The 19,150-nt window shown below is 44.7% G+C and overlaps 1 protein-coding gene across 4 annotated transcripts in view; it reads right to left on the bottom strand.

Moving 5' to 3' along the window:
* Positions 1-1,364: 1,364 nt before the first annotated feature.
* The window catches only part of LOC113576916 (netrin receptor UNC5D-like), a 114,522-nt gene continuing 96,736 nt past the window's right edge, over positions 1,365-19,150 (bottom strand). For all 4 annotated transcript variants that reach the window (XM_035526293.1, XM_035526294.1, XM_035526295.1 and 1 more), the window contains 6 exons: positions 16,793-16,964; positions 14,489-14,716; positions 8,596-8,745; positions 6,974-7,138; positions 6,476-6,654; positions 1,365-5,262 (listed from right to left, as the gene is read on the bottom strand). In XM_035526293.1, the coding sequence (XP_035382186.1) occupies positions 5,079-5,262; positions 6,476-6,654; positions 6,974-7,138; positions 8,596-8,745; positions 14,489-14,716; positions 16,793-16,964 (1,078 nt within the window). In that variant the 3' untranslated portion in view covers positions 1,365-5,078. The remainder of the gene's footprint in view (positions 5,263-6,475; positions 6,655-6,973; positions 7,139-8,595; positions 8,746-14,488; positions 14,717-16,792; positions 16,965-19,150) is intronic.

Below are 19,150 nucleotides of genomic sequence, written 5' to 3'. Positions count from 1 at the left end.
GGAATGTTGCTGTTTGTTGGAGAATGTTGGGCCCATGTGTGAAGGCTACGCTGAGCATATGGCCGCACCCAGCATCTCCCAAAAGGCGGCGTCCTCTGCGTTCTGTCCCTCCGCCCCTGCAGCTGAATTTGTAAAGCCTGAAGAAGCTTTCGTTTCAACGCCTGGCCATATGCATCCGTCACATGACTCCTTTGAGATGGAGAACGACCCCCCCCCCCGCGAAAGTTGCTCAGGTCAGATGTTTTCATCACTGTATGCGCAAAGGAGGTCGTCGCGTTCACGTGTATACTCTGAACATTAACAGGAGCTGTGGGCGGCCTTGTGAAGGTCTCGGGTTTTGTCAATGTTAGGTCTGCAAAACACTTATCATCGCTGGAGGACTTCCATTCATCAGTCTGCCTTCCTCAGTCTGTCATTGTGTCCGATAATGAGAGCAGCAACTGGGGAGCCATCTGAGAATTTCTGAAGGTGATAGGAAGGTTTATGGCACTTGAAGTGGGTAATGTATAAGGTGAAAAGAACGAACGCGAGAACCGTGTCCTGATGTACTGCTGCACCACATTGAAGCAGGTTGGAATCAAGCCCCTTAAGTCGTCTAAACTGTGTCCCTGACTTCGAATCGTTCAATCTCCATTCTATTAGCATTTCCATGCAGCGCTTGGTGGTACTAAAGGAAGCTGAGAAGTCATAATTCTCAGGGAGGTTTCAGTGGGAATAAGCCCTGTGTAGCAAAAAAAAAAAGAGACCAAGTCCTATCTGTAAAAGCAGGTCTCAAATATGAACAGCAGCAGGAATGGGTGGTTTTTAAGTGTGCAGGGGACGTTAACCCCCTGTCATATTACATACTGAAAAGTAAAATAACGCGCAGAAGGGAAAAGGTGGGAAGGCAAAAGATAGAACCAAAAACTCAGATTTGTCAAAGATTTGTCAATGCACTGCCACCTGCTGGTAAATGAGCGCAAATGCACAAGGGACATGCAGACTGTAGTTCATGGCTGTCCAGTCCTGGTCCAGGAGGCCTGAACTCCAGCACAGTGAGGTGAGTTCTTATCTCACACCCCCTACTAAAGCTGCTAATTAACTGAGGAGTTGAATCACGTGTCATAGAGCAGAGAAATCAATGAACTGTGCTGGATTCTGGCCTTCCTAGATCAGAGAGGAGCACAACTCCTTGTGTAATTCTTTCACCATTCTCTTTGAAAGCTCCACTTGTGAAAAACACTGCATGCGATTTAAGATGTTTTTCATTATTTGCTTCTGTCTGGTTAACTGTTGTCAGACACAGCCATACAGATGTCAAACTGCAGACTGGCTGCTCCCAAACATACAGGCATTGCTAGTTTTAGAAGAATGGAGAAAGTCACTGATGCTCAACTGTACATTTATTTCCAAAAGACTGCATATATATCAGCAAGTCTACTGTACAGAAAACATCCAAAATGTCCAGAATTTTGACACAGTATACCACAACGCTGGCCTGGCAATACCAAACAGGATGTTTCTCACTAGAAAAGCTCTTGCCTTAGACTCCTTGATGCAATGCGTTAGTCTCATAATGAAAATCTTGTCTGGATGATTCAGCCCCATCTGAACTGTACAACATTCACCATTTACAGTAGTTATACAAGGCACAATCATAGCATGGAACACATGAATCATATAACAAAAGAACAGCAGCTGGGATGCATGAATTGCCTCAGAATTAGCAATGCTGATCTGAGGTCAGATTCTTTAATGGTTTGTGGATCCTGTTACGTGATGCCTTATGAATACCTGCTCATGGCCTGTAGAGTATTCAGAAATTCAGAGATCCATGGTTTAGGATCAGTCTACCTTCAATCTTACACATATTTATTAGGATATGAAAAGCAAGCAAACTGATCCTAGACCTGCTATCATGCAGAGTAATCTGGTGAATAAAAAAATATGCATTGGCTTTTTTAAAAAGAAAACTAAAAATATTTAAAATAGCATTATTATGACTGTTTACATTCATAGGAAGAAAATTTTGTAACATGTGAAACAATAGTCACATGCCCCTTAATACTAATACAAATATTACCCATAAATATGGTCAGAAAAAAAACAGAAATAAGTTATTTTTCACCAGTGTAATCATTACCAATTTTGGCAATGACCTTTTCCCTGATCTTTCCTCTCCCACACAGTGGATATAACACCTGACCAAAAGCCAACACAGATTTCATTTAAGCCTCACAGATGACATTTCTAAAGTAAGGTTATGAGAATATGACAAAGAGACAGAAATGTTTTATATTTCATTAACCTGGATAGGGATTGATACAAATAATAGAAAGAGATATTTTGGTAAATCATATTAGTTCTGACATACACATAGCCTGTGATATATACTGTATAATAATGTTATAGAACCTCTTGAATATGAATACTTATCACAGCTTGTTTATACAACAAACAAACTCAGATGAAAAACCGAACAGTTTATCATGTCAAAGGTGTAGCCGTTTTAAGATGCAACTGTTGGCAGGCCCAATAAAAATACCTGTAAATCAAAGCGGTTTGATGTCTTTGAATGGATGATGGGTGAGATTAGGAAGGGATAACATCTTGGTAGGACATTATTCTGCCTGTCACCGTCCTACGTTAATCCAGTCAGCGCACTAAGCACTGGATGCCCCATTTGCTGCTCGCCTGATTTACCTGCAAGATCACAAGCAGCATTTCGCTTTGACACTAAAGACATCAGTCAATAAACATTTCAGGGAGAAGTATTTCCATTGGCTAATTCAGGTGTCAGTCAGTTGTATCTCAACCACCCATTAAAATGCACAGGAATGGCTCTGGCATTGAAAGATGCCCCGTCGGGCGGTATATTAATACTGGTCTCTTGGCCAATCACTCGCACTGTTCCTGCCAACAGTCAAATGCTTGAGGCCAACAGGCTGCTATATATTTCATGTTATCAACTATTCTGGGTGATTTACAGTCATAACAGAGGGTCGCTGTTTTACACCTCTGAAAAGTGGAACATTTTCTGAGAAATGAAGTAATAAGGTGAATGGCAGAAAATAGATCTCTGGGCTGCATGGCAATGAGGAATGCTAGCTGTACAGCTCCGGGAAACTTGCAGATATCCAGTGTGCAGAGGCTGTTTTTTCTCTGCCCTTAGCACTCCGGATTCATCTTGTCAGGTAGTTTTACGAGTGCTTGCGGGAGCTGAGGCGGGGTGGCCAAGAGTAGGGAGTGTAGGGAACGTGCAGTGGCACCCAGAGCTGCTGTAGCAGGGTGCAGCTCTGCTTTAGTAGCCCGGCGAGAACATCTCCACGGCACCTGCCACCATGCAGGATGCCGCTGGACAACCATGGAGGGCCGATTCCAGGAACCTCGCCCCAAAATGTCAGCATCATTAATCACTAGGGAAAGCTAGAAAGAACAGCACTCATTCTGGCAATTCCTTAGTGTAACATACTAACTGCCTATTAACTTTAAATGTTTAGTTGCCGTTAGACCTGTTAGCTTTTTTTGGAGTGGGGAAGAATTATTCCTTTAAGAGTTAATTGAAATTACACTTGTATGCTGGTTTTAAAGTCCACATTTCTCACCCATGGACATTTAAAATGTTGAGTAACTCTGACTCATCCTTCACTGGTAATGGCCGTGTCTCTGGTGGCACACGGCTGTTCTTTAGCTGAGCGGTAGCTGCCCAAAAACAAGGTCGGTGGGCAGCAGGCGAGCCCTGTGGAGGAGGCGGATTAATGAAATAGATGATTTAGGATATGAAGTCACAGCTTCTCTCCACCGACTCCCTCCAGGCTGGGGGTGGAGCTTTTCCGTGTGCCTCTTTCCCCTGTCGTGGATGGTCGGCGCGTCTCACCAGTCCGGGCTTACAAGGGGTTTAATCCTTGCCAGGGTTTCTCCGGGAGCTTGGCTTTTCTGGAACGTTCCAGGAGGAAGCATGCGGGAAGAACAGAAGCTGAGCTGTTTGCTTAAACAGCTGCTCTCTACCTATGTGCCTCTTTTTCCTTCACACGGACTCTTCTGCTGCCTCATGCCTTTATCGGATTGGCAGAGGCTTCACATACTTTAACACAGGGACATGTGGGGCTTCATAAGATAGCTTAAAGGGGACATTTGGACATTTTTCTTTAAAGGGGGATGTTACTGGGCTTGCTGTCGAGTGGCTTGTTGTACACTGACTCAGCAGACCTGTGTGTCATTCACAGGCAACCACTGCTGTTATCTAAGAGGAACACATTTGTGCAGTTGTCTTGACTACTGTCTTGAGCTGGCAGCCCAGAGTATGCCAGAGTTGATATTTTCCCCTCTCAACTTTTGAATCTCAAGACAACATCAAAAATATATATATTTCATTAATATCCCTCCCCAGTATGGTGTTTGTAATGGCTTCCAATTGGGAAAACATTTGGCAAAAACCCAAAAGGAAACAATGTAAAGAGGATCTCGCAGTACACAGTGTGCAGAGGAGAGGGCCTTGCTCCCTGCGGATGGATGATGGTTGCCTTTTTTGACAAGCAGTGCATAATTGACCTTCCTGCTCTAAAGCTTTATAGTGCAAACGAACCACAAAGTATGTCAGTGGTACCACATGGAAGCGTGAATAGAGTTTTTGCTGCCGAATGCTGGGTTCACACACGGCACTGCAGGATTCACACACACAGCTCTGCTGGATTCACACATGGCACTGCCGGGAACAGGGAGGAAGTTGACTGACATTGAAACTGAAAGGGAAGGTGGGTGAGAAAAGATCTCCCCAATGGGGCCTGCCCACACACTCCTAGGTGCTATCTTTGAAGATATGCAGGGTAGGCCGAGGCAGAACTGGCCCCCTTACGGTAGCTTTGTGCCTTTTTCTCAACCACCCTTTTGTGGTTTTCCTCGTTGTGTTACAGCATGGCCAAGTGCTGTCGAGAATGGATGACACTCGCACGCGTTTTGCTTGACTGCAGGTCTCTCTTGCTGTTCAGCTGGGCACGAGTGGAACACACAAGTTGATCACTGCTGGTGGGCAGGCGCAGGGATCGGGGTCTGCGCCACGGCGGTGGAGGTGGGTGGGTGGGACACCGGTGCATCCGCCCTCACTGGTCGAAGTTTGGCTCGGCCACGTCGGGGCTCTGGGCCGGGGGTTTGGAGTGGATCTTACCGATCTCCTCCAAGGCGCTGGCCAGCGAGTCAAGGTCGCCGCTGGCCTGGTGCCGGGCCTCCCACAGGCTGAGGATGACCCCGGACGGGCTGCGCTGCTTGGCGAAGAACGACAGGTTCCTGCAGACATGGCAGAGGGAGGGGGAGGGGGGGGGGTCAGAAGGGGAGGTGCTAGAACTAGGGTGGAGTTTATTTAGAGTATGAATGTTTCAGTGAGAGTACTGTGGCTTGAGGCCCTCTGTGCAGGACTCAGAACTGCCCTGCAAGCTGCAGTTATCCCTGATTGGACAATTAAGGGGGAAGAGGGTGAAGAATGGACGGGTGTGCAGGGTCAGAGTAGAGGGGTTTGACCTTCGCCCTGTTATCTCCTGTGCTCCCCACTTACTGTGTCCATTTTATCTTCTTCCTTTTGATCTCCAGATGTTTATCGCTGCTCAGAGTTGGCCCCTGTTCTGACCCTGTCCATTTGCCTTTGATTTTCTTTGGAGGGTGGCAGGTTCTGGTGTCACTCTAACATCACCCTGGCCCAGATAAGAGAGCGCCAAGTACAACGGGGCTCATTGTAAGGTTTAAGGAGCAGTAGGCGATTGCTGTCTAACCATGTAAGGAGCTACTGAGAAAAAGAAGAGTGCCCTTGTACAGTATAATTCAAAGGATAATTTAAATTAACACTGTTCACTATTCACATTTGTTTGTATAATAATAATAAAGAATTTATGGCTATAAAAGGATTCCAGCAGTTTCTGAAGGACTGCAGGCTGCAATAATGTGTAAAAACAACTGAGGGCAGTGTTTCAACACAATATAGATGTCTCTGACCACAGTAGGCAAAGCTACAAAATAATAAGCAGTAATTTGCTTCAAGACCTAATCTATCTGAAAATTATTTAAGATCAATAAAATAATAACTTTCCTTAAAGCCCAACAATTAAATATTACAATACTATAAATGCTTACCTCTCTGAAATGACATTCTTAGCATGTGTGCAGAAAGTGCACAATATTCTGTATAGCCCGAACAGCAATTTGATTATGTGTATGTAATGGTTCACGTCCCATAAGCGCTAACTGACCGAACAGAGGCAGAACCAAAGCCACCTTTCTCAAATTCCCAATAGTGTCTTTAGTTAGTTAAAAATTATACTTTGCCAATGTGAATAACTTGAGCTGAACAATGAGCACTGAGGGAGCGTTTTTAGTGGAGGGGCGCCAGCCGCACGGGACCGTCTTATACTGCAGCTTTATGACAGCTGGCGCAGACAGGGCAGCAAGTTTAACGAAGTGAGCATGGCCCACCAGAAGTTTCTGGCCCCTGTCTCTTGAGGGCATTCACCTCTCAATGCAGAGTTTCTGAGCGAGGAGCTGCCAGTCCTTGCCCTTGGCGTTGGCAGTGTCAAACGTGGCGCAGATCCGCTGCCGAATGGACAGAGGGATTTTGAAGGCTTTGGCGCCCGTCTGGCAGGTGACCGTGCAATCTGTCTGCATAAAAAAGGGAACCGCCCCCGTTTCCCGCTAAAGAGCCCAGAAGAGGGGAAAAAAAGAACAAGAAAAGTGCTTCAGCAAGGCAAAATCATGTAACATAGTTCATTTGAACACAGTCAGTGTTATTCATTAAATGTATTTATTTGCACATAACAATTACTGTCCATCATAATATAAAGTATAACATGACTATCATTTTCTGAATATCTATCCATAAAGAGAACAGGGAGAATGTCAGAATAACTTTCAAACAAAGATTTCAGCCATCTGCAGAGGTCAGACTTCAAGGTCAGGGAGCTACCCTGTCTGATACACAAAGAGGTATGTAAACGCGTGGCACGGATCTGACCTCTGCCACAGAGGTGTAGATTTGCAGGATCTGCTCATGACCTTTGACCTGGCGCACACTGATCTTACAGGACAGCTGCGTGGTGGCAGTGTTGAATCTCTCCAGAGTGAAGGCACAGTGCAAGGGCTGCTGGTTACTGCCCCACACCTGGGAGAAAGAGAACTCCTATAGGGTGGAGAGAGGGGAGAAGTAGGCAGCATGGAAGAGACAGAGGAAGAGAGAGGAGACATGGAAGAGAGGGGCGGGAGAGAGAAGAAAAGAGAGGGAATATGAGGAGAGGGGGGAGGTAGAGATGGGACGAGGGAGAGAGAGAGAGGGGAGGGAGACAGAAAGAAGAATAGAGAAAGAGGAGAAATCAGGGTATGGGAGGAAGGAGGCGGATAAAGAGGAGAGGAAAGAGACATGGGGAGAAACAGAGACACGGGGGAGAAACAGAGAGAAGGGAATGAACAGAGAGAAGACAGCCTTTAAAGAGGGGAGAGACAAATAAACCGATACTTGTGATTAGATAAGTCGCTATATCTGCCTCTACTGCTGACTCAGCAAAAAATGGAAAAAAGAAGAAAGAAAAAAGGGACCCCCCCCCCCCCACACACACACACAAAGTCTGTACTATTAACAATATGATAAAAGCCCCAGGGTGCTAGAAGATCTGCCTTGAGATCCTTGGGTGAAAGAGAATCTGACCCAAATCCCTGTTAATTCCACACACTAGGGAGCTGCTCCTGGGCTAACAGCTAACTAGCTGGGGACGAGAGGAGGACTGCCTTTGGTGGATAATTAAATCTGGCAAAGAGGCACAGGAGCAGGCGTGTCCTTGACCTGCCCCCCCCCCCACCGTGTCCAGCACAGCGACCTGTGAGGGGTCGCCGTTTATGGGAAAGGGATAGAAGCGGTGCCTGATGAGACTGCGGAGGAGCTCACCCCGTGCCCTGCGCTGATCCACCGGGGCGAGGGCCGAGGGCCAGGAGTCAGCTAATGGAAATGATGATGCCAACCACCTCGGCTTCTACAGTAATGCCTGGATCCGGTACAATTTTACAGCATTGCTGTGCAATGGGTATGTGTCATGTGATATGGAGGGCCTGAGTGATAGCAGTAAGCCCCACTCAACACCCCTCTGTGGTTAGTACAATAGGATGACTGACATACTGCTAAAATGGTCTCCTTGCTTCCCCTAAAACAGGAAGGCTGACTATAATTCAGCAGTGCTCCAGTTTAGTGGTTTCTAATCTTTGAGGATTCATACCAGAATAAGACCATCAAAGAAGGAAACAAGAATTATTGGTGGTGGGAAGGAGGGACCAAATCCAACAGAGTAATTCTTTGATACTGTTTCAACTCATATCCTGTATATCAAGCTTGAGTGCTTTCAGTGAGATCAGGAAGAACACAGGGGCATGGCTTGGAGAGCTGTAGGTGGAGCCTAGAAAACACTAGGATGAGGGTTTGGAAAAAACACAGAGCTGCAGTTTGCATCCATCTGTGGCACTGTGGGAAGCTTTTCTTCAACTGTATAATTAAGATGCATGTTAATGCAGCAAAACATTTTTAGACATGAAATACTTTCCTCGAGATACACCACGACTTCTTTCAGTAAAGGAACAGACACACAAACTTACCTGACAAGTTGTAAAGGGTTTGATGTTCCACAGCACCTGGGGCAGGTCTTGGATGGAGACTTGCAGACTGTAGGCATTGCCCTTGAACAGTAGGGTCTGGGGTTCCTCCAAGAGCAGCCCTCCCCTGCTGGATTCTGCCATCACGACACCCTGCGGCCGAGATGAGAGGCCCATTAGGGCAGGGTACTTTAGGCCAGCAGCTCCACACCGGTCTGCTGCTGGTCTGGACCCTGGGATGGCTGGTTGTGAGGTCAGTGTTGAATGTACGGGCTGTAATACCCCTACTCCTCCACTTCTGATGGCTCCTGCATGGACCTGCAGCCTCAATAAACACAACTGCAACTGTAATCCAAGTTCCGTCTTCATTTCCCTTCCAGTAAATGCACCAGCTTTGAGCCTTATTCTCTTCAACTGCATCAACAGTACTGCATGTTATTGAGATTTTACAAGAGGATTTTGGAAGGGGGAAAAAGACCATTAGTTTGTGCTCTTTTCAGAAGGTACCATTCTCTGAGGGAGTTCTGGAGCTGTTCACTTTGAGCATGAAGAATGGCTACACAAAATAAAAGGGTGGGGGGAGATTTAAACAAACAGAGCAGGCGTCATGCTTAGAAAGGAAAATTGAATTTAAATTGATTAAGGGCTCCTTTGATTTCAGTCATGGTGCTGTTCATCCGTCATAAGTGCTTTGTGTTTCAGTGGGCTGTTCAATATGCAGGCTGAGTGAGTGCACGGGCCAGGCGCGCATGTGTACGGTGTCTGTTCGAGCCTTCTCAATCTCACACTGCTCACAGACAGCAGTCTGAGCACTCATGCAGGACTGCGCTGATTGATTCTGACGAGAGAGTGTGTGTTTGTGTGTGTGTGTGTGTGTGTGTGTGTGTGTGTGTGTGTGAGAGAGAGAGAGAGATAAAAGGTGAAGAGGGAGAGAAAAAGCAAGTGAGGCACTGTGAATGAGAAACAGTAATATTCACAGCTATTTGAAAATACAAATAGAAAAGTGCAAATTTTAATGGCACAATGCTACATTAGCTCGCTACTGAAAACAAAACTGATTTGCCTTTCTCTTCTCTTGTATACCCACATAAAACAGAATTGGTTTCAGGACATAAACACTACAATTTTAACATTCAGACACGCAGGACTAGATATGTCCTGAACAAATTAGTAAGTTTGACTAATTCACTGCCTTCTAAGGGTAAAATTAAATCAATTTGCACTGTCAACTTCCTTCCTGTGATAACATGTCCCTGTCATGTCAATCTGAAAACTGTATCTCTAAAACAAGAATCATCTGACATGGCTAGAAGAAGTGAGGCCGGGTTTAAGGCGAGGTTTGGGGTGGGTTTTTGAGGCCATCAGCGATGCCCAGTCTGATCTTGCAAGTCTGCAGTCTGACACTTCTGCATGTCTATGCATGCTCCATTTGGCTTTGCCTCTTGCAGTGATCCATGTACCAATACAGCCTCCAACCACGGTAGCATAAACATGGGGGTGGAATTTAATCATCAATTTCTGCTTATTCGCAAAAAAAAAAAAAAAAAAAAATCTGGATCTGCCCAACATAGAACCATACGATTTGTATTGCTGATATGCCTTCAGAAAAGCAGCTGTTTGCGTCCTGGCGAGCCACAGTACTAGAATCTGATTTTGGGTATAAAAACGCTTTATAAACGAAGCCTGTCATGTGGCAAAGATGTGCAGCCATTGATGGTTTAAATTTGCATGGAGCATAGGTTTGACACAGGGCTTGAGGTCAAAGGCCCCGCTTTCATTTAGATGCCATGGTGTTGTTGACCACACCCACTTCCATGTTGCCCCACTCTGGCTGCAGAAGTTCTTCAAAGTGCGCTGAGGCCCAGTAGAACTAACAAACATGCCGCCAGTGATTTATGCGACACTAACCACATCCACTACCCACCATAAAGACTGAGTTAGGAAATGAGTGGTGCAACTCCTGTCTATCTCACAACACACATCTACTGTATCCGGTACATTCCATATGCAAACGTTCACTGGTCGGAAGAACAGAGGTGCTGTGAAATGCTTCTCACGTGGTGCTGTGCTCTCTGTACATCACATGAAGACTTATTATCACAACAACCAGTGATTCATTTACAGTTCAACACTAACCACCATGAAGAATGAGGAAGGAAATGAATGATGTGGCTTCCACCTGACTCAGAATATACAGAATGTATCTGGTACTTTCCATGTGCATAAGTTCACTGGTTTGAAGAACTGCGGTGCTGTGTACTGCCTCTCACGTGGTGCTATGCTCTGTGTACATCACATGAAGACTCTATCCCAATAACCAGTGTTTCATTTGCAGTATGGTGTCTGTTGGAGCATTCTCAATCTTACCCTGCTCACAGAGAGCAGTCTTAGCAATCGTGCATTTTTGGGTGCTGATCGTACTTGTTCATACTTATTCGAAAACCCACTAACTCCCTTTCCAAATCTAAATCTAGTTGTGAGGTTTTTGGAGCCTGGAGCAAACATCCACAACCTCCAACACACAGGTCTGCATGGTGTCAGGTGGGAAGCATGTGGGTTTTGGTGAGTGCTGCTGCTGCATAGAACGACATAGGTGAAACTGCTCTGTACGTTTTTACACATCTGCACACCACTTGCGGTGGACACACTTTATTCTGCAATAGAAAGAGTCAGATCGGCAGCACAAAAGGTCACATTACCTGTAGCGATGGTAACATCTTATTAGTCGTCAAACCAGGGAATACTAACATAATAATAAACAGTTTTGTTGACTAAAGAACAACACTGCAATAATGGATATTAAAGGGTGGATCTAGATTATGAACACTTTTATATATTCTGATGTTATCACAGGCACGGAAGCTTGAGAGGAGTGAAAAAGACGACAGTTCAGATAACACAGTCCACCGCAGGCGAGTCTGAAGGAATCCTCAACACTCGCAATGTTAGTTATTTTAACATGAGAATGAAACATTCTGGTGCTCATAAAATCAAACTACAGGGATGAAAAAACATGATTCACGCAAGCAAAAAATATTATTAACTAGACTTAAGAGCACGGGCGTGATCTTTATGGGCACTACCAGTGTGCCACTATGCCTGCTCTTTAGCTGCCCATTCTGCATGCAGCTGTAGTTGGCTTCCACCTTAAATGGTGCAGTAGTTGTCTTATTCAAATATTCCCATTCCACCTTAGTGGCCTTTAATTCAAATGTCCCATTCCACTACAGGTCTCAGTTCATTTCACCATTTAAGGTCACATGGAAAGCGTGAATAAAAAGTCAAATTCACCTTCATGAATGACAAAAAGGTTTAATTTAAATAGAAATTTTCTGACAAGCTGAATGTAGGCACCCTGCTGTGTAGTTGTTTGGCTAATCCATACTGTTTCAGACCATTTGACGGGACTCTCTCTGCTCCCTGTTTCACTGGCCTGGAAGTGTTTATGGGAAAGCCAAGCTTGCACAGCTCTACCTTTTGCAGACAGTTGTCTAAACTAAACAAGAATTACATGTAGCAACAAATTAAAATGAACAATCTTAGCTTCAAATCTGTTTTTGAAACTTTATGTAGCCAGGGTAAAGGCCACTGTGAGATAGAAATCTCATTTACAAGTGAGCTGGGGCCATAAAGGCAGAAAACTGACACCAATAACATAAAAGGGAAATGGTAGGAATATAGAAATCAACTTTAAACTATTGAAAACAGCAACAAGCATAGTAATAAAATTCTTTAACAGATCTCTTAACAGATCAGATAAGGATATTAGCCTAATTTCAAATGTTTCTGTAACACTTTCCATACTGAAGGAGCTCTATAGCTAAATGCTGTCTTACCACATTCAGAATGTACTTTTGGAATATCAAATTGAATATATCCCCTCAAACATAAACTATACTGACACCCATTTATGACTGTCAGCTGCTCTAGCATCTGTTGTGAAAGTAAATGACGATGCACTTCAAATACCTTCTGGAAGACACAGAGGTAATTTTACTTCTGATTGTTTCATCGAATAAAAATAGCAAGTATGGTTTGGCTGAAAAAGATCATGATCTGCTGCTGTGTTGTGTTTGAATTTGGTGGTCAGGGATTCTTCTTGAATCCCCCCCAAAGCATATTTTACATTCAAAAAAGTGAGTTTCACCGAAAGGTCAACAAATTTTCCTGTATGTTGTTAGGAATCGGTAAATATGTCGATTATATGTTGCTCTTCTTTCTTGACTGAAAAACCTGTGCATATTTCTTTAAACTCTGCAACATCTGACAAACCTGCATGTGTTTCAGAACATCTGATCTTATGAGGGTGTCAATTATCCTCCACACATTACTCACCAGGTGTCTAGTGGATAATGACTGTGCATCTGTCTCCTGGTCATGAATGTCTTTGCTTGACCAGAGTGGAATGTGCCCAAGATGGCAGAAAATACTTTTTGCTCTCCCATCGTTGCCACGGTGATGGGCACTGCCTGCTCAGACTGGTTCTGACCATTACATGAAGACCAGTGAAAAATGGCCATGTGACAATAGAAAAAAATCTAAAGAACCTCAAGAAAATATGTGGCCATGTGGCTTCTTCACAGAATCTTCTTGTTGTGTTTTGGTTAGTGTTACTTTTCTTGTACCACAGTTTGTCAGTCCCTTATCAGTTAACACAGTTAACAAGTCCGTTCATTTAGAATGGTTGCCTTCTTTTAACCCAAACAGAATTATCTATGTACTTTTGAATTATTTATCTTGCCCTGTGTGTTAGCCTAGTTACTCGCTGCCACAGCAAACCTACTCACTCTTTTCCCTCTGAATTGTGCATTTCTTTATGAATTTGCCTGTTTGGTTGTTACTCTAGTGAAGCCTTTTCCTCCTTTCCTCTCTGGTAACGAGGATCACAGGAGCAGGAAGGTAAGATTTTGATGGTGGCTTTGAGATGAGAAAAGCTTTAACACTTTTGCAGTGCTTGAGCAAACAGAAAGGACTCTGTTTACTCCTGATATTAAAATATGTCCTTGACTCTGTGAGGAGCTAAAAAGAAAATCACATGCACATTTAAAGGAGGAGCTCAACTAAAAATGCTAACAATAAATTAAAGTCTTCCATTAGTATGATGTCATCTGTACCTTTGCATAATGCTAATTGCTGTCATTTTGCATACATTTACTGTGGAAAGAATTATGGACTGGTCCTTTAAATCCCATCATGGATGGATCCCGAGGTGAAAACATCCTGTCCTTATGCTCTAAGCAAGCATGTATGTCCTCAGCTTGGTAAAGCATTTCTGACTGAATGTGTCACCTGACAAACCCACCCCCACTGGAGAGTCCCAGAGCACAGGGTCAGTGTCAACTCTCAATAATGCTCTGGGCACTGAGTCTCATATCAATTTTTAAATATGAGCCCATTAAAATGAAAAGTTATTAAGTCAGTCATCCTCAGCGAGGTTTCCATGGATAATGGAGGCTCTCTCCTTCAGCATAAACGTCTGCAGTGCAGCCAAAAGATTGGTTGTGCCATTATGCCAAACACTTCCACCATAAGCATTCTATATCAGAAAACTCTTCCTTCTCTGCATGTGGATTTTGTACATGTGCTTGTCTCCTTGTCGGTAGTATGACAATATGCCTAAGTGACATTAGTAGAGCAACACCAAGACCATGGATTTTTTTTTCCCAGGGAGCACACATACTGCCATTCTGTCATTCTGTCATGTGATATATCCAAGTTGTTCTGGATAAGACCGACTACCAAATGATGTAAATGTAAATGAGATCGGATGTATTCCAGCAATGCAGATTTCTCCTGGGTTGATGCTGAATCAAAACCGATCTGCATATGCCAGGTGGAAACCTTTGCATGTGTATGGTGTGTTACTTGTCTGTGGCGCTGGGTGGGTGATGCTGACCTGAAAGGCATGGGGGGTGTCATCCACACAGTACACACGCAGGCTGTAGCTGGTGGGCGTGGCCTCCAGGCTGCCGAAGGCTGCCACTCTCAGCCTCTTGCCGGCTTCCTCGCTCAGCGGCTCCCCAACCAGGGCGTAGGAGCCTGGCTCGTCCAGCAGCAAGTGGCAGCTCCGTGGGTCCAGGAGGCAGTAGCAGGAAGTGGACTCATCCTCTGCTGACATCACTTCCTGGGGAGAAAGGTTTAGTGCAAGTTTAGCAGAGTCTACATGCAGGTATAAAGATTTAACAAACCGTGCTCACACAAATCATAAAAGTCCCAGTTAGGTCTCTGGTCAGTTAACTCCATTATCGGTTATCTCTGCTATTTCTGTGTTTGTAGTATATGTACAGGCGTTCAAATTACCTCAGCTATCATTAACAACAGACAAGAAGAGACAGGAAAATAGTGGCTAGGTTAGCAGAAAAGAGAGCACAGAGCCATTATCAGCTAGACACCTGCTGCGTGATGCGGGGTGGATGAACTCTTAGAGCATCTGAAGTGTTCTTACAAACTGCGATGCAATCTTCATTCCAGAGTTATTGGGGTTCTGTAGGCCAGACAGTGACATGCTTGACCGCCTGCACTAAAGCCTGTTATTTAGCCCTGCTGTTCGCCTGCCCATTGAATATGCTCATCGAGAGCTATTCAAGAAAACACTGGAGCCAATGCTGCTTATGTAAAATGATTATTTTTGTATCTTTAGTATTAGTGTTAATTCTAACGCGCGAGATCTGCATCTGAACATGTGCTGACAGTGCACGTCTGCTCTGTGCTGTACGCCCTTGACCAGGCCTCGCAGGAGGAGTGTTTGTATGGACCAGGCCGTCCGTTCCTCCCTCTGCACGGAAGACTCGCCCACGTGCTGGTGAGCACGTGGGACCCAAACCTGCTCCGCTATGGCTAAGCGCTCCCACAGACACCAAGGTCATGTGCTTAATGGCCGGTGTGGTTAGGGCGGCATCTCACTGAGCCAACACCTTGATGAATGCAGGCCCCTTTTACCTTACTGGTGACAAGCAGTTTCTCAGTGCACCCTACGCTTTCCAGAGTGACGCACGGATTAAAGTGAAGGACCCCCCGCAGAGACGTTGGCCTGGGCTGTTCACTGAGCCAGACCGACACCAGTGCTGGCCTTTTCTCTGCTTTACCTTGGGAAGCCATTGATTTATTCTCATAATGTTGACATTGACTTATCTGCCACTAATGTTAGGCCCCTTGCCAGTTAGAGGTCCCAGCATTAAGTGAAGTTGGGGGGGGGGGGGGAGTCAATTTCCTGCTAAAACAAGGAAAATCCTTTTTTTGTGCATTGCCAGTGGTAGCAGTGGGGGAGGACTAGCATGGTGTGCCAGAACGATTTCAGTTTGGATTAAAACTAAGTAACTCATACCCAGACTGGGAAGCCAAGCTGCAAAAGCCGCTATCATCTTATCTCTCTGTATAAGCCAGCCTTCCCTGTGAAAATAAACAAATAAACAAGAACAACCTAAACAAACAGAATGAAGTGTTTAACTCAAGAAGCCGGGAGACCGAATAACCTTCAAAGAGGACCCTAATAATCACCAGATGTTACTGTGCTTCTAAACTACTTGTGTGAAATGCAGTTTCTGTCATGTGTGAGGCCTATTTAAGCAGAAGATACATGCATTCGATTTAGTTCTGAGTGAGTGTTCAGGGCAGGAGGGATTCCCTCTATATGACTGTTCTGTGACCCCTGTTGTTCCAGCCTGCATGTGCCCCTGTGGGCTGTGGATCGATAACGGCCATGTCTGATGGGCCCCTTGGCCCTCTGGTCACCTCTACCTGACAGCCACACCTTTCTTTCTGCTACTTCCTGGCTATCGGATGCTGTAATTGGTTTTTCTTCAGACAACAGAGGTAGAAGCCATGCAGGGATCACATAGTAATGGGAGATTCCTGGAGCTAGTTGACAGAGAACTCAGCCTGTGCCAAGAGGATGTGGGCCTGATCCAAGCTGGCAAAGTGCAAATGTGCAGAGGACCTGCTGGACTGTGTCTCTCTTAAAATCTCTCTCTCTCTCTCTCTCTCTCTCTCTCTCTCTCTCTCTCTATATATATATATATATATATATATATATATATATATATATATATATATATATATATATATTAGTTGCAAACTGCAACTATATGAGAGTATAAGAGAATGTGTGATAAATCATAGATGCACCACTGTTCACACTGATATGAATTTCAAATGCAGTCAAGGTCAAGAGAGGAGAGATGTGCAGTAGGCTCTCCGCTACCTCCCACTTGTTGTCCTTGGTCTGTCTCTTCAGCTGAACGTTCCAATTCGCTGCGTTGACCTCGGCGCAGTGGGCTATCGTCATGGCGACGGGAGAAGACAGGCTTAGTCCCGGGGGGCCGTAGGTGACCTCGGGGCCGAGCAAGATCTCACGTCTCTCTTCTAACGGGGCACTGGGGAATGGTGGAAGGGTGAGAAAAAAGTTACAGTCGTTCTTGCACAAGCGTCCTGGCAGGCGCAAAGTAAATACATGTTTTAAAAAATGAATAGGCAATAACCCTACGCTAACAAAAGCCGTTTTAGTTCTGGACCTTGTTTATGTCTTTTTCTGTTGACTGTGCCACAGTCATTTTAGGAGTCTGAGCCGATTCCATATCAGTCAACCCATCTGGCGCAGTTTAACGATCAGGCAATGCAAACACAAAATCCAATCAAATGTGCACTAGCGGAACCGTTTGTGCCACAGACCACACGGACCTGCGCACGCAATTACTCTCATCTGCCAAGTTAGCAGGTCTTAAAATCATTAAAAGCAGAGCACCTTGCAGAGATGCCCATAATTCTGCGAAAAACCTGCTGATTCTCAAAGGGCAGACCGAGAGCAAGTCATTTAGTGGCTGCTGCATATTCATGAAGCGTTTGCTTATAATTTTCGTTGGGTTATCATCACCTTCCATCTCTTGCTCGCCATGGTGCAGTGTGAACTAAAGCCTGTTAACAAGAAGAGTGCTAACAAAAGCCCCCCCACCCCATCCCACATTCAAGACGAAGGAAAAATAAGCAGACCTCCTGGTGTTCTTGGCTCCCACCACCACTGCCAAGCCGCAAGTGACCATGAGGTTCCCTGCAAATTGGGTTGTGCTCATTACTGGGGGTTGAAGACGCATTGTTCAGCCAGGGAATACTCCAGCAGTTAGGATGCTAAGCAATTAAAACTTTTTTTTTTTTTTCCCATTTAGGGTAAAAACTGTTTTCTCCTCTCTTTGACCCTTGTTAGTTAGGAACTGTTTTGCATGGCAAACTTCGTGAGAACCTTGAAACCTGAATTCATTTAAGCTGTGATGCTGTCAGAGTCCTTCCTTCATGGCATAATTACACCATTTCTGAAGTTTAAATGCTATTTGGAATTCAGCTTCATCTCTTAAGAGAGAACAGGAAATGCGTCTGTCAATAAGCATCTTTCTTTGCCCGCTCACTTCATACCAAATACTTCAGACTCCATGTATGCTGGATTTCTTTACCTCACTGAAGACACCACAATTGTTTCAGGTGTTTTGAACCTTGAACACGACTCACTTGTCACTCTCAGTGAGAGCTCCTGCATCTCGATGGTACTTCAAACGTCCCAATACAACGCAACTGACATAATTTTAATGACTCAGTAAGGATTTGAAAAACAGAGAAGAGCTCGTCAAACTGCTTGAAGAAAAATGTATTCGGAAGGCCTCGTGTAATACGTCTTGAGAGCGTGCCGTTCAAGGAGGGGACCGTCACTCAGCATTCGCTAAAGTGCAGGCGCGATAAACAGGCTCAAGTCGAAATTTTCCCCTCGATTAAAGCGTCGAAACTGGAAGAAAGCAGAGCCAGCCGGAATTCATTCGGGAGGCTTTACCCATGCGTAATCCACATTAAATATCCGAACAAGTCATATATTTAATGAGACACCAGAGCCGGGCGCGGGCTTACCTGGGTTTTGAATGCCATAGCAGAGAGAGGGAAAATCGAGAGAGAAACCTGAGTGTCTACCGTGCGCTCATCTTTTTCTTCCCCCTCCCTCCTCACTTACAATTCCACACCGTACAATCGTCGAGGGTCTCGCACTAGCACTAGGCAGGCCTTTAATGAGACGCATTATTCAAAGTGACTGATGATTCAGCCCCGTGAGACGGCCATGCGGCTTTTCCGAGATTCAGCGGGAGATGGCAGCCTTAACGAGAAATGAACAGGACCCATTAGCAGCTGCACTACTTCTTACGAGATTTCCTTTTAAGAGATCTTTCATAGAGTGGAGATGTAGATTTTTAATACTGCTACAGCCCCTTTTTATATCTGTATGCGTATCTATATCTATCTATCAATCACTCTCTCTCTCTCTCTCTCTCTCTCTCTCTCTATATATATATATATATATATATATATATATATATATAGAGAGAGAGAGAGAGAGAGAGAGAGAGAGAGTGATTCAAAACTGTAGTAAAGCACAGTTTTTCTAGAGAAACTGTATTTTACTAGTTTTTAATATCTCTGCATCTCTTACTACAATACACTACAGTATCCTAGAATCTACCTGAATAAAACCTTACCCTATATAATATATACCCCTATATAAACTTTAAGACTTGCCTCCCTGATGACC

The sequence above is a fragment of the Electrophorus electricus genome, chromosome 5 (genome assembly GCF_013358815.1).
Source record: "Electrophorus electricus isolate fEleEle1 chromosome 5, fEleEle1.pri, whole genome shotgun sequence".
Classification (NCBI taxonomy): Eukaryota; Metazoa; Chordata; class Actinopteri; order Gymnotiformes; family Gymnotidae; genus Electrophorus; species Electrophorus electricus.
The sequence above is the reverse complement of the archived record's forward strand: the minus strand, read 5'-3'. Positions and strand labels throughout refer to the sequence as shown.